Below are 22691 nucleotides of genomic sequence, written 5' to 3'. Positions count from 1 at the left end.
CACAGAATAACTCTAATAAAAAAATAAAAAGCTGGCGCCAAACTGATTTTGCATGTCTGATCGGCTATTATATGTGTGTGTTCTTGTTAGACATACTGTATATACTACAGAGTAGCCATACGTGTGGCAAATAAAACATGGGATAATAACTGAATAAATGACCTGCCAGGTTCTGTCAAGGTTGTCTTTGTCCTTAATATATAGAAATTCTAAATCTTGTGTTGGTGCTGAACAGCAAAAACACTCCCGGCACAAACTTTAATTTTGTTCTGGATTTGCTAATTTGATGAACTAAAAGAGAAGTAGGGGAATTTTGTTATTGATTGTTTTCATGGTTTAAACTGCACTTTGTCCATAAAATGTGCAAGTACCAAAAGACTTTTCCCCTTTTTCTTTCTGTGTTTGAAAACCGTACAGAGAATATATGTTGAATTAGCAAAGTTTCTATGTGTATTTCACTGTAACTTAACAGAAATAAATAGATACCCCTTGTTGGCAAAATGAAAACCCTTTAGTAGAAAGGATTTTTTTCTGATTTTCCTCAGTTATTTATATGCCTCTCCTTTCTTCCCTAAATATATACATGCCGTTCTGGAACATACGCAGTTCTGCAGTTAGTACTGTCCCGCCAACAATCTATTCTCTGCGTTGCCCCCTGTTCCTCCCTCCTCTCCTCCTCTTTTATGGCCTGCCTATGGTGTTCAGCACAGTCAATGTCTTGTCTCAGCCATGAACAGGACTTTGTCCTCCATGAACAAGGCTCCGTGCAACTGTGATACCCCACTCTAATATAAATCAACACACTCCTCGGGTTCACATTTATCCAATTTATTCATTCTATATATTTAAACAGGTGGCTCAACTTTAACTGTTCTCAGCTGGCTCCATGAGGAGGGAGTGGAGCCTGTGGTTTATGTTTAAACAGCAGACATCAAGTGAACTTTGGTTATCTTTCCAACAACCGTACTGTTGTTTAACATGCATTCCTATGTGTCTTTAAAGAAATAAAAAATATTCTTAGAGTAGTTTGTCTTACATCAGTGCAGATCAATAACCATTGACAAATTCCTTTCAAAGTGACAGCCATCACTTAAATGAGACAAGGCAAAAAGTAAAATTAGAAAAATGTAGCGCTGTTCCACCGTCACCGTCCACCTCAAAGTTTGACTAAATGAGCTGCTGGGATGGCATTTTGTTATTTTGGGGAAACGCCTGTTCTAATAATAAGCTGGCACTCAAAAGGTTGAAACCCAGAAAGCTTTCTGCACTTAAGGATTCATATGATCTGTGCATTTAAACAGTAGAAATGATTCCAGAAGTGGCAAACTTAACCGACTCGTAGCATCGTAGCAGCTGCAGTGAGGATAAAAGCAGCCAGCAGCAGTAAAGAGATTTTACATTTTCTCTCTGTATTCCATTGGGTTAACGTTACATATTCCCAGCTCACTGATTACATATGCAGCAGGGGTGACGTGAATATATTTGTGTAAGAGGCTGCCTAATTACCAGAGCTGGTTCTCCACTTCACTTAACTTTCTAATTGGCTTGCCTTTTTGGCTGCCATTAATTACAAGATTTCATATTCCATTAATGATCGGGAGAGGGAGGTACGTTAACATGCACGCACTCACATACTTACGGTATACATCCAGATAGACATCCACACAGGCACATACTAACACCTACGCACCAGTGAGCATGAGCACACGTCTCATTTTCCACCTCTCATTACGCAGGTTTTGCGTGTGCCTTTGTAACCTGTGCCCTGCAACATCTTTCTCTACTAAAAAGCACATCAAACCTTTTTTCTGAACAAGAAGCTTCATTAAGCAATTTGTGGTCAGCATTTTCTCTTATATGATTCCTTTCTCTTGTGCAGCATCCCTACCCATCAGAAGAACAGAAGAAACAGCTGGCGCAAGACACAGGCCTCACCATTCTACAAGTGAACAACTGGTAAGTCATTTTAGAGTTTACATTTCAGGGGTTTGATCCCTCAGGCTATCCTAGTTCTTAATGATTGGAATTAATGCCTCCACTCCACCCCTATATTCATCACACACACACTTACCAAAATCATCCTTAGCTAGATCAATTCATAGAAATATGGCCTGGAGTGATTTTCCAAACAGTCTAACTCAGCCCAAACACGAGCGTCCATGTTAATTAGGAACCAAACTACCATCTGAAAACACCCAATAAAATCATCCAACATGGACAGCTTAAAAAAATGATTACTGGAAAAGCGGTAGCTTTGAGACTAATTATTGGGGTTTGCTCTGACTGACTTAATTTGGGATTTGTGGCTTTTTGTAGCACCTTTTACTGTGATTAACTTTTCTCTTAATTGGTCTGTGAACATCTGGTTGATACTTTAACATTTATTCCTAGTTTGTGTTTACCCTTTTATTCCTAAAGTTCAGTAATAGTTATATATTTATTTACGTCAACAAAACTTAAATCAACAAATAAATAAATAATTTCCTTTGATCACTTTCCTGCTAGAAGCCATTATAATGAGTAGCCACTGACTACATATCCTTTAAGACATTATTATTTAGTACCTATTCACAATGCATTAAGTTCGTGCACTTGTCTTTTTTTAGCAAACAGCCTTGCTTAGAAGTGCATAACCTGATTGCTAACATGCCTTTGCAAATTAATGCTCTGTAAGTGCCAACTAGCCTGTTAATTAGGCACAAGCATGACCGGCCAGTGCCATAAAATAAGGTTGCTAACTAGCTGTTTTAACCTTAGGTAGCACTGTAAAAGGTAGAAAGGGGCCCAGTGTCCTTGTGCAGCTAGACGTATCAGAGAGATGGCTATCAGCACATGCTTAGTGTTATTAGCCATGTCTAATTAAAGGGGCTGGAGTCTGAGTAGCTGAGGCAGGGCCCAGGCAGAGGGTGTTTGATCTGAGTGGCCCTTAAAATAATCCTTGAAAGTATCAGTCAGTTGTGAGGTACATGCATGAAAGTGGAGACTGCAGAAAGGCAAAGAGCAGCAGGAGGAGAGAGAGTTAAAGAGCCAGATGGAGTGAAAAATGGATAAAGAGAAAGAGAGAAAGATAAGGAGAGAGGGAGAGAAAAGAGATGAGACATGATAAATCCCCATTACCAGCAGTCTAATGATGTTAACATTATTCCCAGCCATTGTTCAATCTGAGACCTCAGAGACAGGCAGACGTTAGATTAGGGTATGGTGTATCAGTCTATGGAGAATTCATTTTATACCGGGCCAAAAACAACACACACACACACTGGCAGAAAAAAGCCTCCTGACCAGAGGGAATCCTGTAGAGGTTATCAAACCACGTGACCTCTCTGAAATCCATGGGGGATCAATTCTTACAGCTGAGATAAAGCCAGGCTGTGTGTTTGTGCATGTGCGCTTGCATGTGTGTGAGGCAGACAGTCACATGAACAGTAGCATGGTCACTTAAGGCTGACTGTCTGCGCTCATTCTGTTTGTTATTTTTATTGGTACGGGGATAGCAACACACCCTGAAGGTGTATGTGTGTATGTGTGCCAACACGCAAGACCAACACACACTGTGTAAATCGTGGGAGGTTAATCTTGGTTTGTGGAAGATGTGTGTGTTAGTGAGAGAGGGGAACTGGGGGTGGTTAATCTAAGGGGTATTAGCTGTTAAACCCTGCATGCTGGGATCCTGCTGCCCCCTCACATTTCGTTGAACACAAATGTGCGTGTGTTTGTGTTTGTGTGTGTGTGTTTGTTTGTGTGTGCGTGCGTGTGTGTGTGTGTGTGTGTGTGTGTGTGTGTGTGTGGTGTGCGCGCGTGTGTGCATGCTTGTCCACAGGCATATTTCCATGCATGGTTGTTTGAGTGAGAGAGTGGTACACTGTAGCATGGAAGGGTGATCGAGACAGAAAACAATAAAGTAAAAAGAAGGGGTGATGGAGAGATAAAGAAATGGAGGGAAGCAGAAGAGGAGAGGCAGGAGTGTAGGAGAAAGAAAGGATAGAATGAAAAAGAGATCATCAGAAAGACAGAGAAGAGGAAAGAGGTTACATTAGGAGAACTGCCATTTCGCAGGCGTGTTGTTTTGCTGGTTGGGAAGCCCCGTCATTGGGTGTCTCCATAGCAACCCCCGGTGATGTTACCTCCTGACCCACTGATTTGGTGAAGTCAATTTCCCTATCTGTGATTCTGTTTGTCGGTGCAGTTGAAGAACACACACTCACTCACACACATACTTAGAAAAAAGCATGCATATCTAAATTCTGAGTTACACACACGTTTTCTCAGGTCTACAACTGTGAAATCAAGCCAAAGAGGACTTCAGCAAGCGTACAACACTTAGTGGAAGTGAGTTTCATGGTCATATGCAGGCCATTGCTGTTGAATAACAGTTCTTGAATAACTGAAGTTGAATTGTGGGTCATCCTTTTGTTGACCTAACAACAAAAACATGTACAAGTGACAAATAAAATACATAATGCAACCCTGTCACTTCCAAGTAATGAAACCCTCTTTTCCTTTCTCTGCCTTACAGTATTTACAATACACAATATTTTAATTCACATGTGCAATTTCCTTTACATTTGTAATCACACGCTACTGTATCTCTCATACATCCACATACTCTCTCTCTGACGTGCACTCAAACACACCATGGATGTGTTAACACACATGTCGGTGTGTATTATTGATGAGTGAGCACGCGGTAGGGCTCAGCAGATTAAATAAAAATGCTAAAGGCCGGCAAGGGGCGCAGATCACTCATGAATTATTGGCAGAAATACTCTGCACCAGGGAATCTCAATTTGAATGAAGAAAGTATGAGTGTGTGTGGGGGGGGGGTGATGCTTGCTCATATTTACACAGCAGAATCACATATTGAGAATACACACATACTGTGAAACAGTGTTACATATGTATATATTGGCCTGTGCACATCCACACCAACGCAAAGTCACATGCACACTTGCCAGACAGGTAAGGTAGGTACACAGAGCATGAGTGCATTGTTCCCACACTTCCGTCAGCTGGTACACACTGATAAGTGACCACATGAAACACACCTTTATTCAAACACTTTCTACTTTCAACAATAGACTCATTTTTCAGTAAACATATAACCAGAATAACCAAAATCATTCTGTAAAATCTGCAGTAATAAATAGGTGCACAAAGAAAAGCCAGTATTGTCCCATACCACAGGATCTGATCATGCAGTAGATTTAATTGTTTACATCTCATTATATTTGCAGTGACAAATGAAAATAAGATCGATCGACAGAAATACTGTCTGAGGCAAGAAATTCAGTATCCTCTTAAAATCAAACAAATCATACATGCATTTATTTACAGTGTGATTGTGTTACTTAATAAAAAGTACATTTAAACAAAGTGTATGTAAACTGAGATGCACCTGGAACAGCTAGTCCAAAGCCTACTAACAATGCTCCACAGCAATTTGAGTATCATGTAACAAACACTCAAATTTGTCAAGAGACAGAAACATAATTATTTTTTTGTACAACATGTGAATCAGTAAAGAAGTCAGTGCTCACATCAAGTTACAGTGTGTCCCAGATTTAGGTCTATCAAGAGCCGAAGTATCAACGTGTCCTTGAACAAGACAGTCCCTTACCTGCTCACACATTTAAACCGCTCTGAAAACAGGCAGCAGCTAAAAGCTCAAAACATAACATGAACATCAAACTGTCTTTCTTTCCCTGTTTTTTTTTCTTCTTTTTCTGGCTACAGTTAGTATCTGTCTGCTAAGTTCTCCTAACGCTCTGGTGATGTAAAAATCGATGGCGAGGTCATCAGGTTTCCCTTGTTGGCTGCCCCTCCCCTTCCTGTCTGCAATTTAATAATGCCCCTTTAAAGGCAGTGTTTAAGCCCTGCCGAGCGATTGTTTTGTCAATAAGATCTCCTTTTACGAACGTCTTAAAAGCATGGACAGAGAGAGAGCGAGCGAGGGAAAAAGAGAGTGAGGGGTAGTATTTAAGAGGGCAGAGTGGACGGATGTTGAAGCTACTTAGAAAGGAACGACGTGGCACGTGCATATATGTCTCTTATCGGGTTTCTGAAAGGACGATCAGATGAGAGGAAGAAATAAGGGAAGGGAAGGAGAGCAAATTAAGGAGGGAGGAAAAAGAAGTGGGGTGAGGTGAGGTGAGGGGGAAACGTGGATGCAGAAGAAGCACTCAGTATTTTTCCGTTGAGTAACAAATTCCTATAGACAGGTAGATGATGCTGATAAAGCATTGAAATCAAGGCTTGGATTGATTTTCTTGGATTTGGCTGCTGTTTTTGGAAATTGTGATAATATTGTGAAAAAGACAGCTCTAACATTAATCATAACTCTGAGTGTATGCACTTACCAGGTTACAGACTGAAGTGCTGGTTCAGCTTTGACCCACTGTACAGGCAGGAGTTTTTTCAGAACCAACCAGAGAAAATATGAGAGTATGGTAGACTGAGATGAGCTGTATGATTCAATATGTTAACAAGCTTCAGAGAGAGATGCTGGAACTTGTTCACAGAAAGCCTATTGAGGTGTGTATCTGTGTGTGTGTGTGTGTGTCTGTGTGTGTGTGTGTGTGTGTGTGTTTTGGAATTAGCAGGCCCAGTTTCAGTCCATGCCCTAAAGCTTGTTTCATACATTGTAGCTCTGTCAACCTGCTTCAGCCTGAAACTCCTTGACATTACAGCAAATTCCACACACTCAACTCACATTTTCACTAGCTATGACCTCACCCTCAGATTTCAACACTAGCTGAAAATCTTTTCAAAAACAGGGTTTTCTTCTCTCGGTTTGTAGTGTGATGCTACCTACAGCCTTTTCCAGCAATCTTTTAGCCTGTGCAGACATGACCCTGTCTTTACTGGATTATGTCAACAGAAATGTGTGTAAATGTGTGGGTGTGCCACATATACATATAGGTGTCCATGTGCAAAGACGCTCTGTAAACCGAACACCAATCCCCCCACGCTCTTTAACAGCACCCTGCCCGAGGCCAAACCTGCGTTTCTCTTCATTCGCCTCTCTGTCTTTTCTATTCGCTCCTCTTTTCTCCCCACTCCTCTCCTTTGCTTTTCAGACTCCCTTTGTAGCAGGGAAGGGGGGCTCTAAACATAAAAGGCGGCAGAACGTGAATGCCAGAGTCTGTGTTGAAGGCACACATGATCGCTGTGGCACTCTCTACTCTTAGTCTGTTGTCGTTCTCATGCTGATCTTTTCTTGCGTTCATCAAACGCTGTTGTCCAAGTCAATCAGTGCAGACACAGATCAAGTGTTTTCTGACAAAATTAAATATATTGGCAAAATAGGACATTTACTCCCACATCTAACAGACATAAGATAAGATTGGCAGTGACTTCCTTGCATTTAAGATAAGTGATGGTATGTAAAGGAATTGTTACTCTTTTTTTCTGTACCTGTCATCCTTTGCTGTTTGCTGACTGAGGATCTACACTGAGTAAAACTGCCTTTCTAGTTTCTGGGTGGGCAGAGTGATTGCCATTGCGATGGCTGCTGAGAGCCAGTGGGGGGAAGTGACACATGCAGAGACAGGATATGACACGGGCAGTATGGGAGGATTTAGGTCAACCACTGTGTGTTTGCGACAGTTCCCACTACAGGCTCTGCCAGTAATGCTGGCCCTGTGGTCATCTGTGTGAGATTTTTTTGTCATTACATTTGCATATTTGTTGTGTACATGGTGAGCATCAACACAGTATCTCATCCACACAAAAGTCTAAAGAAAAAAAAAAAACCAGACAGGGTCAGTGTCGTTATCTACACATCAACATGCACATGCATGTAGAATAAAACAGTCACCGCACGCACATTTAAATCCAAGCCCAAAGGCTAAAGGACACAAGCTCTGTCCAGTGTTGTGTTTGTTGAGTGGGCAGCACAGCACAGCCATGTTGTTTCTGGGTAAAGCCAGGCTTCAAGCCATGCTCTCTCTCTCTGGCACTGATGTGTAACTGACTGAGTCCAAGACTGACTGAATGTGTGGGGAGCAGGAACAGAGATAAAGAAAGTGACAGAGTTCATGTGTGACAGCTACATGCTGCTCTGTGATGTCTTGTTCTTTTTCTCTCTTTCTGTTTATTTGTATCTTATACTCTGAACTCTTTTGCACTGTCTCAGTTTCTTGACCCCTTCTGGCCCATTTCGCTCCCTCCCAGTTCGTATTTTGTCTTTTGGCAAGTCCTGTTTAGAAGTCAGTGAATGTTGCAAATCCAGCCCAGTCTGCGCCAGCGAGTTTGTTTTTCAAGTGTCCAACGTTTCCTTTCTATGATTTAGTGAGACACCTGGTTGTCATAGACAGACACAAACACACTAAAGACACAGACACTGTGAGGTCTTCTCCAGTTTGTGTGTGTGTGTGTGTCTGGTTACCCAGCCTGTCGCTCTACTCTGTAAAACCAGCTTTAGTGGTAGATTCATGGCTTTCTTAATGGACATGCTCTTGGGTAGTGGAGAAACAGGGAGTGTGTGTGTACCTACATACTTGTATTTTATGTGTGCAGTAATGGGGATTAAGTGACCCCCATGGCTGCTCTCAGTCTAAAGCGCCTTTCAAATTTCACACAGTTTTCTTATGTTTCTCTCCATATGTGGCACTAGATACATCTAATTCACCTCATATTTTAGGAGCAGGATCAACACACCTGCATGTGCTAAATGTGTTTGTGTGTCAGTGGTTGTGTATAGCTGTGCATGCATTTGGAGATGGTTCAGGAACAGTTGGTCTGCCAGTAAAGATTTATACTGCTGACTCAAACGCAGGCCTCCTGTCTAATAACTGCCAAGCTGCAGCCCAGCAGCTCTCAGACTCAGTCATATGATTCCTTGATGACCTCAATTCAACCTTATTTGTCAAATGTGTGTTGCATATTGTCGTTATGTGTTTGTGCATGTGTGAACATGCATGTATGTCTATGTTTGTCACAGTTCCATAACCCCAAGGTAATATGTAAGTCACCACACCTTTGCCACAGAACACCACCTACAGTACTTCTGTTTGAGGAGGCGGAGAAGCAGGAGGGATTATGGGAAGAAGCTGGTTGTATGTTTTGTGTGTAGTATTAGACAGGTAGCTGTTTGTAGCAGTCTGATTGGTCTGGGCAGCTTTGGGGAAAACAGCGAGAATGATGCTACTCGTTGACAAGTGTGCATATATGTGTATACACTTTCTTTGCTTAGTTTTAAATATTTTCCGAACAAACAAAACTTAAAATTCCTAAATCAGTCTTTCATTCAGGGATTACTGTCTCAAGACTAGTCTAAGGTTAGTCACAAGATGACACAGAAAATATTGCCCCCGTTACTAAAACTTGTAGTTTTGCGTGCTTGTGTTGGTTGAAATTAAGTGTTCTGAAGGCAGGTGTATTAGTTTATTAACTAATTATTAACGAATTAATGCATCTGACCTGAGAATAACACTGAGGAGGACAGACAGAGACGGAGGCATGTTAGGGAAAGGAGAAGGAGGTGATTTACGAGTTACCTCATCAACTGAGGAGAACTAGAAACTCATAACTGTAATTCCCTAACACCCAAACGGAGTATCCTCAGATACATATCCACACATGTATCCAAGTAAATGTGCAGGAGTGCACTGCCACCCCCCGCTGTGCATAAGAGAATATATGAGCTCTATAATAAAATAACTAATTACTTAAGAAGATGGAGATGTGCTCAGATACAGGATGGGATAATAAAGCTGTGCAGGGATACACTGTGTGACATACAGTAGGACTGGGACTAGTGTGTATAGTGTGTGTGTGTGGGGGGGGTTATCTTGCTGTTTGATTGCTTATGTTGTGATTTATGGCTGGTGACTGAATTTGTGTGGTTGCAACTGCTTCTGTGAAATTTTTGTTTGGTTTTAATAATTATGTTATGCAGGATTTATTTGAGACAAAATCACTTATAGAAACAGAATTGCTTAAAAAAAGTTTTTTCCAATATATCAAAGGAAATTAATTCAGATAAAATAACAGAAGTGTTATAATTTGCGTGTGTGTGTGTGTGTGTGTGTGTGTTCACCAGTAAGTAGGAAGGATATATGGGCTAGGCGTTAATTGTGGTTGAACAGTAGACAATCGATGCTAGCCACGCAGTGACAAGATGATGATAAGCTACATGATTCTACCCGTCAGAGCTCACTTTCTTTTTAGTGCTTTTAAATCACATTGATTGGCAGCCAGGAGGAGTGTGTGGTTACACAGTTATTTTGAGCAGCTCTCAGATTTGAATATGCATGTAAACCTCAGTCAGTGTGCACTGAAATCCACTGCCAGGGCCCTAGTGCGTGTGCATGGCACTGGGATATCCAGCTGTGTATTAAGTGTGCACGTGTGTGCACCTTCTCTCAGATTACTAATGTAATGTTGGTAGTGAGTGCATAGGACGTGTGTACATATAGTATGTGTATGTGCACATTTGTGCATTTTAGTGGATCTTATATTACTAATATAATACTGGTGGTAGGTTGTCAGGAGATGTGCATGTGTGTGAGTATGTGTGCCTCAGAAATTGAGAACTCTGCCTGAATTTAAATCAACGAGCTTGCAGAGTAACCTTTTGTATATCCAATCTGCATCTTTCCACTGCTCGTTATTAAATTATCCCCTAATTGGTCACGCAACAAAGGCAGCTGATGAAAAAGACAATTTCTTGCTTTTAATTGGGCATTTCACGTGTGCTTCGCGTACACCTGTGTGCGGCTGCCTCAGCTCAGTGTGCCTGTATGTGTGTGTCTCGGGTGTAATGAGAATAGGACATTAGCAAGGGCTTGGCAGACGCCGTCGCAATCAGTTCCACTCCTTCCAGAGAAGGAGGGAGAGGGGCGGGTGGATTAATCCAGACATTAGCAGTCTCAGAAGGAAAAATAGATTGAGGCAAAACAACAAAGAATAAAATTCACCCAATCTCCTTACATGACTTTTAAGAGCCTTCAGTTCAGGCATAACATATGGCCAAGATGTTTTTTGATCCACTGTACCATGGGTACATGCATATGTCAAGCACATGTGCCTCGTACCCGTGAACAGAGTTCACACTGAGCTGGATTCCCTGAACTAAACAAGGACAAATTTTATTTCAGGTTGTTTTCCTTCCTCCTCCTTCTCTTTTGATGTTTTTTGCCCAACTTTAGGCGTACCACCAGTGGTGTGTCATGCCAAAATAGCCCAGCTATTGTTGCGCTGAGCGGAGCTGAATAGTGCAGTTCATTGTGTTGTGATGGGAGGCAGGGGAATGAACAGGCTATAAACACTGGCCCTATAACACCCAGGGGTCATGCAAAGGTGAAGCCTCACTCCCCCTATTAGAGGAGCGCCACTTTTCTCTTCTCTCTCTCTTTTCTTTCCGTCTCACCATCACTCTTTATCTCTTTGAGTCTTCTCTCTTTCTTATTTCCTCTCCCTCACCCCAGCCTCTCCCTCTCTGTCTTTCTGTGTCAGCTTATTAATGGTCACAGCAAGAGTGTCTGGTTTGCAGACCAGAGCCTCTTGCCTTCTTTTTCCCACTCTCTCACTCCTCCTTCTCTCCCATTCTCCCGCTCTCCATCGCTCTGTTCCCCTGGCTGCTATTATGAGAGGCATTTTATCCTTTGTTCCAGCCCCCATGGTGCATCTGGCCTGAGATATGGGGACGACGGGGACAGGAAACCGGCAAGAGATTTTGCACAGAGGAGGGGGTTTGGTGGGTTAGAATGTGGGATTGTTGCTGGGAGGTGGACTGCCAGTTTCCACCATACAGGGAAAGAATGATAAGGAGGGAGTGAGCAGGAGAAGGAAACAGATACAGGGAGGGAGTTATGACAGGCAGGGCCACTGTAGTTGTTCTTTGAGTAGTAATACTAACAGCCCTTGTAGGTGTAGTAGTAGCTGCAGCAGTAGTAGTTGTAAGATTATTACTTAATTGATACATAATCAGTTTAATCCCTGGAGGAAACAAACAGTGGTGTCATATTTCTGACAGGTCACATCAGGTTCCAAGGCCATTACATTGCAGAGCCCCACTGTACGAGGAAGAAATGGCTGACTTTCTAAGAAGTGCACACTTACTGCCAAAACAATGTCCGCTGTTGCTGCCGAGTGTTTTTATGGGAGGAAGGAGGAACCAGGTTTGGAGGAGAGAAATGAAGAGGAAGGAAAGAAAAGTGAGAGAAAGGAAGAACCTGAGTGAGGAAAAGGCAATGAAAGACAAGAGGAAGGAGGTGAAGAGAAGGAGAGTTTGTAAGTTAGTCGGTGCTGGCCTCAAGTTGACCTCATTCTTCTAGAAAGGGTCTTGAGAGGAGAGTTAAAGGAATGCTCAGGCCTCCTCAGCCCTTCCTTCCCTCTCTCCCTTACTTGTCCTTCCATATCTCCCCCAACAAAACAGGGTAGCGAAGGAGGAGGAGAGGGAGGGGTGTTGGTGATAAAACTCCAGACATTCCCTCATTTGATGGTGCTCTGCCATGTCAGTACATTCTTGCATTCCTCCCCGGTTCTTTCTGTCTCTCTACCCCTAAATTCTAATATTTTTCTAATATTTTATTATAACAGAGAACAGAATTGCCACATCCTTGAGCGTAATCGCTGACAGGTTTGTCATGTCCTTCTCCAATCATTTTACTTGCACCCCTGTCAAAAAGGTATGTTTTTTTTTCTGAAGAAGCTTCCAGGTTATAACAGAGCAGGTAAAACATTGCAGGGAAACAATTAGGCTGCAAATCATTGTGTTTCTCTTGCTATCTATCTCTGCCTCTCTCTGTTTTCATTTCCCTGCAGTTGTCTTTGGAAGGTGATACAGGGCAGATAGCAGGCAGAAAAAAGGAGGAACACCATAAAGCAGTTAAAGAGGGAATATTAAAGCATTAAAAGATAAGAGGGTCTATTCACTAATTAGGAGTCAGACCAATGCAGCGTCCTTTTGTTTCTGTTCCTCCTTCTTTTCTCCTTAAATGCTCCAGCTTTTTAGATTCAGAAGGGTAGCATGACTATTGTTTCCTTAAAGTTCAGCTAAGACTCCTTTCTTTGACATGAAATAGAAGGGTCCACTGGGGCAACAGCAGGAACACATAAATCAAGTCAGAAGCCCCAAGAGTCCGCTCTCCTTAGGGTCACTACAGGTCAAAGGGTCATTTCACAAGGGGCTGGGCTGAGTAAGGCCAGAGCCCTGCCTGTGTGTGCGCCTGTGTGCGTGCGTGCGTGCGTGCGTGCCCACAATAAATGGTCTAACTGTGTGCTTTTATTGGAGGTCACAAGGTAAAGAGGTTAGTTCACAGCTACTGTATTTGTACCAAATCCTGCTCCTGTGTAAACACAACTACATTGACAAAGCTCCTGCTGTCACATGGTAACACATGGGCACCTGTCTTAAAGTATCACCCAAAACAATGCCTCTCCACCAGTGGCAACGTGACATGTTTCTGTCAGCAACACTTCCCACACTGCCACGCTCGAAGCCAAGTGTGTTAAACAGTCAGCAATCTCAGCTCGTCATGAGCTGGAACGTCTCCAACGAAGTGAGATGGGTCGACATGTTTCAAACAGGCAGAGAGAAAATCCTGGTTTAAGCCTCACCCCACAAAAAGACCCCAGTGTTTGGGCTGCTGTGACTGTGTATACACTGAGCTTCTGCAAGTCTGTACAAGTTATGGAGTTCTGTGTTTTGAAATAACTGCGTCAGTTGTTAAGGTTGTTAAGATGTGACTTTCGCCCTGACTCTGTTGGGGCTTTACTGGGGCTCAGGCTTGCTTAGTGGAAAATAATTTCTTCATATCACTGTTATGGTGAGCTAAAAGAGAGAGGCTGGTTTGGCATTGTGCTTGTTTTCATGCTGTGTGCCAAGATTTTCAAGGTCTTAGTCAGCAATATTTGCCTGATCTTGTTTAAGAAATACATTAACTGTGTTTCTGTCTTTGTCTCCTATCCTTTCTGCTCCTCCTCCTCTTCTTCTTCCTCTTTCTCTTCATCTTCTCCAGGTTCATTAATGCGAGGAGGAGAATAGTCCAGCCCATGATCGACCAGTCAAACCGTGCAGGCAAGTCTCCTATAGTTTCTGTATTCAAGTCGCGCAGGCAAAAGCTGTCCAAACTCCATGCACCCGGAGGCCCCTCAGCTGGTAAATGCAGGACTGATCCCTTCATCCTGGAATGTCCAAAACCTCCAGAGGCTTTCCCCCTCTCTGTCGTGACTGACCACTAAAATTAAGAACCAAAATGTTACAACATTAACAGCAACCATTAATCAACTTTGACGTGCCATTTGGGGTGAGAAACAGTTTATTAATTATAAAATATAATAATTTGGATAAAAATGAGTTAATGATGAGTGGATTTGTTTTTCTTGGCCCATAAACAAATCTAGCTGTGTTCTCAGTAAAGTTTGCTCTTAACCCCTTCCTCCCCCCTTTGCCACCCAGGCAAAGAAAAAAAAAACACTCAACCATTCCTCCCTGGCTCAAACCAAAACATAAAGAGACGTACACCCATTTCTTTTTTTGGGTGACTGTTGTTTGGCTTTTTGGCTCCAGACTTGTTTTACCCACCCCACCCCCTCAACCCTATATGTGGCTGTTTCAGGGAGTGAGTGAGCGGTCCCCCTGGTGCATGGCTTGGTTTGGACTGCCGTAAACTTTATTACCTGTAATAGGGGTCAGAGGTTAGGGTGGCATTAGGGGTGCAGTAAAGTTCAAAGGCATTCAATGGGGCCGAGGTCTTGCTTTTGCTTGACTGACCCCCAAACAGCCTAAATCGAGGGTAAGTGGGTTTCTATGAGAGCAGAACAATGGAGGCGAGCAAAACATAGGAACCCTATCAGGTTTCACGTATCAATGCTGCTCAGTTATAGGCAGTATTTACAGGATAAAGCATCTAGTCAGGAGCCACTCTAGTCTGAGGCCATTCAGCAAAAAAGACTTATTGTCAAATGGAAACTGATTACAGCTTTAGCCTAGAGTTCATTTTGTTCTTTTGATCTGTACAATTCATAGGAGCAGCAATTAGATCAAAAACAGAGCCATTTTATTCTACATAATAAGCTATAATAAACATTCATTCAGGTTCCATATAAAACTTCTGTTTATATGTTTAACTTATGCTGATGTGGTTATATTTGTCTGCTATCAGTTATTCTGCAAAAACACCTTTGCCTTTGCCACCATGGTTCAAATCTCATTTTAAAACACAGGTCCAGTACAGTGAACTGACAGAGAGTGTACATATGAACTCTCTGTCCGATCCCTATTAGAACATTTAGACGCATTAAAACCTACCAGGGGCTTAAAGCAGAGAGCCGGCTGCACAGATAGAGCAGGATGACATTGAAAGACAACGGCGGCTCCCTGTGTGTGCACCGGCCAACAGATGATCCCGCTTCGGCCACTGAGCCTTAATTAAAAGCACTAATTGACCACTCCATCCCCTCCCTCCGATCCCTCTATCCCTCCGTGTGTCTCCTCCTCCATCTACAGTAAGTCAAGGAGCTCCCTACAATCCAGATGGCCAGCCGATGGGGGGCTTCGTCATGGACGGCCAGCAGCACATGGGAATCAGACCACCTGGTAAGGCTTTCTCTGCGTGGCTGTGCCTCTTTCCTCCCTCGCTGTCTTTAGCTCATTTTCATGCCTTTGCCCTCCTTTTTCTCTTTCTTGAGGCTTATCTCATCAGTCTTCTTTCTTATATTTTCACTCCTGCCTCATCTTTCTCACCTTTTTTGCCCTTGTTTTCCATCTTCTAGAATAATCTCTAGCTATCAGTGTGTTTCCTACAGTACCTGTCATGCTTGAGGTTTATTCTACCAGCACGCTGCTTGTCTTTTCTCACACACATGCACTTAATGTCACTGTGTAGTGATTTAAGTGTAAGCAATGCAGTTTGTGCAGTTATAAAGATACACACAAACTGCACACACTCCCCCTCCTTGGACACACAAACCAGAACAGGTGTGGTCAATCACATTACACAACCATCTCCTTCCTGACTCCCACTCCTTCGCTCTCTGTCCTGCTCTCACGCCATCAGGTCTAATCCAGAGTTTGTCCTTAAGCTTCTCTCCTCCTCCTCTATCCCCTGTTTTCTCGGATTCTCTCAAGTCTCTAACCCTATCTCACCCTGTACTCAAAGTCAGCAGGTTTGGATAAACTGCCAGGCTACTTAACCTCCACCTCTTCTCACTACTTGCTCTGCCAGATTTAAAGGTATAGTTGGCGATCCTGGAAAAACCAGCAAGAGGAAGCTCAATTTTGAAAGTAGGCAACCAAAGAAATCCCCACCCTTTGGTTCTAACTTCTCTCCAAAGCCATTATTGGTCAGGCCTTTTTCAGCCCTGCTGCTGCCATAGACAATATATAGAAAAAAAATCCATTGTCAGGGCATTTAATTTTTTTCTTGATATTAGGATTAAAAGTGAAATTCAAGAAATGTAACAAAAAATGCTTCTGATCGGAATCTTCAAACTTACCTTTATGTCTGTGGCTTAGAAAGTAGAGCAGGTTATCTACCAACAGAAAAGTTGCTAGTTTGATTCCTGGCTTCTCATGTGTCCTTGGGCAGGACACTGAACCCCAGGTTGCTCCTGTGTGAGCGAGAGTGATTGTGTGTGAGAATGGGAAATAGTAGAAAAGTGCTATATAAGACCTTAACAGACCTTTCCCCTTTAAGCTAATAAAACTATTAAAGCTTTTTACAGTGGGTTTGCATTTAATTGACCTTTTCTGTGTTTCTCAGGACCAATGGGTGGAATGGGCATGAACATGGGCATGGAAGGTCAGTGGCACTACATGTAGCCCCGCCCCAGTCCGACCAATCGCAACACAAAGGGAGATGTGAGTACACACTGACACTCACTGTTTGTTTAATTTTCACAGACATGTCTGCAATGTTTTCAGCACATTGTTCATATGTACATTCATTACTAACATACACTTGCAAAATAATTAGGAAAAAGTAAAAGTTACGGGAGTTTTAAATGGTGCAAGTCCTTGTTTGACAAATGGATATTCTGCTAAAAGATGTAGCCTATTAGGAAATAATTCTGCCTCAGTGTTTAAATGTTTTTGTTGTAAACAGGCTAATGTTCTTGCCAAGCTAACATTTCTCTGTTACACTCTAACTGTCCCACCCTGGGTCTGGTGATAACAGTCTTTGATCACAGCCTTGTAACTCTGCATATGTAATGTGTGTGTGTGTGTGTGTGTGGCTCTCCAATAGCTACAGGACTAAACATTAGTGTAAAATAAATAAGACAGACGTATATATACTCATATACCATCTACAAATAGATGATTATAGTAAATACAGTTTGAATGTTTGAGCACTTATAAATTACATTTTTTAATGAAGCATTTTATGTAGTGGTACAACCCAGTGTATCGAGCAGCAGGGGAAGAAGGTGAATGGGACAAACGGAGGAGGAAAGAAGGCAAGGATGGTTTGGGACAGGGAATGGGTGGGGAAATGGGAGAGAGGTGGGAGACAGAGGGAGGGTGGTGGTAGTGGTTGGGGGGGCAGGTAGGGCGTTGCCATAGCAACAGACTGATTGGCAAAAATGTAAGCAGTCGTCACTGGTGCAAGAAGAGGGATAGAGAGAGAAGTGAGTGCCCCTCAAGTGTCATAAATCTGCCGGGTTGCTGTTGATGCATGAGCCACATTAATACACACACTAACCAGCTAGAGGAGTCCCGTCCATCCCCCCCTCCCTCTCTGTCTCATTCGCTCTTTGTGGTTTCTCTCTCTCAATTTTCCTGCTCTCTTTTTCACACAAACACCTTTTTTCTGTTTCTCTTTAATTCTCTGCCTCTCTTTTGCTTTCTCTCACCTCCTCCCCCCTTCTCGCCCCAGGGCCAAATAGACTCCCACATAATTCTGGATGTATACAGGGTTGGTGTTGTCATAGTGCACAGTGTGTATGAAGTGGCTACGAGTCCAATCATTCTGAGACATCATTGTTTCGTGTGGGTGCGTGTGTACCATACACAAACATTCATATGTGAAATACATGCATTAGCCCCTGTGTGGGTGTGTGCACAAATACAAACATGCATGTTCTTATAACTACATATGTGTGCGTATGCATGTGCATATGTGTGTATGGTAATAGGATTACTCCTGGCACAGGGAGGGGACACAAACTAGTGCAAAATGGAGGAGGTAGCCAGCAGGATATGGAGCTTAGCTGGGCCTAATTGACTAGATCCAAATTAAATATGCCATCACCAGAGGTGTGACCAATGGATTTGACTTATTCAGTTTACAAAAATAGAGACCATTAACCCTCCTCAGAATGCACGTGCACGTAAGCGCGTGCCACGTTGAAACAAAGACAAAAAAATCTCACATCCAGTGGCATCTTTCATTTTGGAAATGTAGGGAAACATGGTAATAGAAAGGCAGAGCTTCAGAATGAGACGTGTGTGTCTGTGTTTGTGTGTGCGAGTGTGTAAACATGACGGCTGGTTCGCCGTGTCCAAGCAGCCACTTTCCAGCAGCTGCTAGCCTTCCCAGCAGACCTTGCTTTAAACAGCCTCAATTTGCCTGCTGAATCTCGTAATTGGGCCACCAGAGGAATCCTCTGCGAGACGGGCAGAGCGCAGAGAAAACGAGTAGACAGTGGCAGAAAAGACAGAGAGAGAGAGAGAGAGAGGGAGATAGACAAAAAGAGGGAGGGGCCAATGAAGAGATGTGAGCAAGAAAAGAAATGACAAGAGGGAGGGTTAAAGGGAACGGAAGGAGGATGTGGGGGAGAAGAGGAGGTACACTGGGGGAGAGATTGAGAAATATGGCTACTCTTCATCACAACTAGTTGTTTCTTTACAGCTTCATCAGCTAACTATCGCTAGCTCCTACCTTATCTCTGTCAAATGTTACTTTCCTTTCTAGGTCAATTAAATGTAAGTGATGTGTTATATTCTTTCATGACCAATTAAATTAATAGGTTATTACGAGAGGGAGGAGGAGGGACAGTTATCTTATTTGATTAAGAGAGCACAGGTTCATTATATTTTATAAGCAATTTTCATTAGCAGAGTTGAGGTTTTGTTACCGTGGGGCTAAATTGAGCGGTTATTGTGCTGGGGAGTACTGAGCCTTGATACAGAAGGTGTGCCTAGCAGTCACACTGCAACATTAGTTAAAACTAAAGCCAATTAGTCCTGCTTAGTGAAGAGCGTTATGCTTTCCACCCAATGATGATTACAGGGCTTATATCCCCTTGCGAAACAATGCACCTGTCAGCAGAGATGAAGCCCAGCAAGTGAAGCAGAAGTGGGCTGAGCCTTTGATAGTGATGAGAATGACTCTCAGATGACCCTTAGCCCCTTTCCCTTCTTCCTCTCCCCAGCTTTCCCTCTTCCACGAAATTAGCCAAAGGTGGCCCCTGAAAACTGTAATTTTCAGTTTCAGGACAATAGTTATCACAGTGTGGAAGAATTAATTATGGCACAGAGTGTATAGAATTTCTTCTTGCCCTCACTGCTCTCAGCTTTTCCTAAAATGTCGGGCAGAACGCTTGAGCGGACGCTGCCTGTAACCCCTTTGGTGCCAGTCTCGGCTGGAGACTTTTGTCCCAGGATTCATTGCTCTAATCATTAAGCGCAGATTTGTTAACGTTCTTCTGAAGCCATGCACTCTCTCACCGTCACCTCCCCCCACCTTTAACTTCTCTTTCTGGTGGATGAACTTTTACTATTAACAAACATTGGAACAAAAAAAAAAAAAAAAAAGTTCCCAATGGGGATTTTGTGCCCTCTTGTATTGTCCATGTGAATGTGTGACCCTGTTGATTTGGCCCCTCTGGAATTCCCTTTGGAGTCTAAGAAACAGGCCTACAGCTCAATGTATTGATTGGCTTATTAAGTGAACAGGGTTATTAGCAATGTGTACTCTTTCAAGCACACATAGTGTTTACTAGAACACGTGGTTTTACTGCAGGCGTCAGGGATTCTTATGCAAGAGCCACAAACTTAAAGTAGTGAGCATCCAGCATCATTTCTTGAGTGTTGTGTAAATGGTCATTATCATGTTATGTTTTGCTTCTGTAGGTAACACTGCAGAAAACAAACGTCACAGGAACAAACTTGCCAAATAGATATCAAAAAAGATGTAATGGGTCATTACTTTAAGCATCGACATGCTCTGTTAGCATTGCTAATGGCTTTGATTAGATCCAAAAAGATATGTAACCCCTACCACCTCACTCCTTTAAAGGAAACTAACTGGAGCAAGCACGGCTCGTATAATAGCACACCCTTCTCTTATGCAGGTTGCACCTATTCTCTTATGCAGCCCAGGTGAGAACCGATGGAAAAAGGGAATAACAAATGAGGGCCCTCACATTCACTTCTCTATTGTCCTCCCCCCACTGCACATCCTTGTCCTTTTCCCTGCCTACCTTTGTGTTGTCTGTAGTGGCTCTCTTGTGCATGCGGTGAACACGTGGACGGGCCCCGGGCGGTCTCAGGTGACGGGTGGCTGTAAGCTTCACCTCTCCTTGGTTTTGAAAACAATGGCCACAGTTTCTCAACAGAGACTTTCCACCTGCAAAGATGGATGGCAGCTATTGTTAGCTTTAAAGAGAGGGATGTAGGGAGAAAAGAGGGTGAAGATGGATTTCTTTACTTCAGTTTTTATTGTATGAAGTGAGTTGTAAGCATGTGCAGTTTAAGGTGTTTTAATTGATATAGTAGATAAGGTAACGTAACTTCCAGATCTGGACTTCTGGATTTTCTGATTTAGCCATTTTCATCAGATTAAACTGTAAAAGTCATTTGAGTTGTTCTAATGCAATGTCAACTTTTTTTTTTTTTTTTTTAACTCACATCAGATCAGACTGGAAAGTACCAAAAGATAAATCAGAGGTTAATTCAAGTTTCTTTGTAGGACAGTTAAACAGATTATCTAGGAAATGTTAAATACTAGACCTCAGTATCGCTTGAAGTTGATCATGTGTGTTTGGTCTCTAAGTCCTCTTCAACTGTTAAAGTAGCATTACTGAGGGTGTAGGATTAACTCACTAAGCCCTCCAGTGCTCTCTCTCTGTCCCTCATACAGCCACACAATCTGTAGTAAAGGACAGGCTGGGGTCTGGATTCTGACCCAGATTAACCCTATGCTGGGTTTGCAGCCGCTGTAACATACTATATTGCTCCTTCGGGGTCTTAGCACCAGTTCCTGCCATGTTCTTGTGCTGTTGGCTTGAAAATGTAACATGAGCGCCTGCTCTGTGAAGTCTAGTGTGATCTATTGTCATATTTAATGAATGATTAATGACACCTAACTTCCCCAGTACTCTTCTTTCGTAGTTAAAGGCTTTCTGTGCCAGTAGTCCAGACAATATGCCAACATGCTCAGAGCTTTGCACATACTCTACACTGGGGTTTTTCGTTTGTTCACTTATACATTGAAGTATCAGTGCTGCCAGGTGAAACCTTGTTGTTTAACATCAGCAGTGATCACCTGACTTTAAATGGGGTTCAAACCTACAGGGAACTGTATAATTCTTGGACCAAAGCTAAAGGCTTTCATGTGACTTGAAACTTGAAGTTGAATCCTAAGTTCGATCTGCGATTCACAACAGACTTCAGCTCTATTGTTTTACCTGTGCAAGGCTGCGCTGATTAACCACTGGTCTTCTCTTTCCCCAGAACTACAGGGCAAAGCAGGAGATCACCTGTCTCACAGAGACCTACAGAGCATGGGGACGGGACTCCATGACTTCCTGATGACATCAACCAACAGCAACCCCTCTGTCCACCTCCAGGAGTCGGCAACAGTTTATTCAAATGATATCTGCAACATGGAAAGCTATAATCAAACCTCACTCAGTACAGATCACCCCTGTCCCGACAGACCCTTGCTTCCTCTCTGATGGGCACTACACTTCACCCCTTTGCCACTACCCAAGTGATTGCGATTGCAAGCATAGATGACACACGAGAGACACTGGGTCCTTTCCTGTACCTCCAGCGAATGTGGCCCCTGGTGATATATTCTAGACTCTTTGGCAAACACAAGAGACTTCATACGAAGAGCACTCCAATCTTTGGGACGATAGAATTGGACCAAGGAAAAGCCAATGTCTGTATCTGACAGGACACTAACAAAGCAAAAGAGGTGCCCTTTAAAAATATAGTGGATTGAAAGGTGGAAGGAGGGAAAGCAAGAGAAAAGAAATTAAAAGTATAACTATATCAACCCCTAGTTTGGGAAGTGAGTGGAGAAAGAAAATATACTGTATACTGTTGTAAAATTACGCTGGACTCTCACAAGAACTGGGAATTTAAGTATTGTAAATGCTATTGTATTGTTCTGCATATTATGTTGTTTCTAATAGATTTTTTTAAAAAAAAGGATGTGAACTTTTTTCTCTTTTTCTGTTTTTCTTTCCACACTATGTGTGTGCCGTCTCTCCTTCAGATTTGACCTCCTGTCACCTCCCTCCATTAAATTTCAGTGCATTTTTCCAAGAAAAAAGGTGAATAAACAGACAATTCGATCAGGCTGTCATGTCTCACAGGCCTTTACTTGGATGGTAAGAGTGTGAGATATTGATTCAGATGTCCTGTTTTTTTTTCCTCTTATTTTGAACATACAGTCCATCCATTGGTGATTTTTAAAATGTCTTCATATCAGTTGTATGTTCCTCCACTGCTGGAATATCGGAATAGATATAGAAAATACAAATAATTGGATTAACTCCAAACCCAGACATCT

At 42.6% G+C, this 22691-nt stretch overlaps 1 protein-coding gene across 1 annotated transcript in view; it reads left to right on the top strand.

The window, feature by feature from the left end:
• Window positions 1–22326, top strand: part of meis1b (Meis homeobox 1 b) — a 74832-nt gene extending 52506 nt beyond the window's left edge. The window contains exons 9-13 of the mRNA XM_026308773.2: window positions 1880–1956; window positions 13965–14023; window positions 15455–15544; window positions 16710–16807; window positions 21623–22326. Coding sequence (XP_026164558.1) covers window positions 1880–1956; window positions 13965–14023; window positions 15455–15544; window positions 16710–16768 — 285 coding nt within the window. The 3' untranslated portion in view covers window positions 16769–16807; window positions 21623–22326. The remainder of the gene's footprint in view (window positions 1–1879; window positions 1957–13964; window positions 14024–15454; window positions 15545–16709; window positions 16808–21622) is intronic.
• The last annotated feature ends 365 nt before the right edge of the window (window positions 22327–22691 follow it).

Source organism: Mastacembelus armatus, chromosome 15 (assembly GCF_900324485.2).
Source record: "Mastacembelus armatus chromosome 15, fMasArm1.2, whole genome shotgun sequence".
In the NCBI taxonomy this organism is placed as follows: Eukaryota; Metazoa; Chordata; class Actinopteri; order Synbranchiformes; family Mastacembelidae; genus Mastacembelus; species Mastacembelus armatus.
The sequence above is the reverse complement of the archived record's forward strand: the minus strand, read 5'-3'. Positions and strand labels throughout refer to the sequence as shown.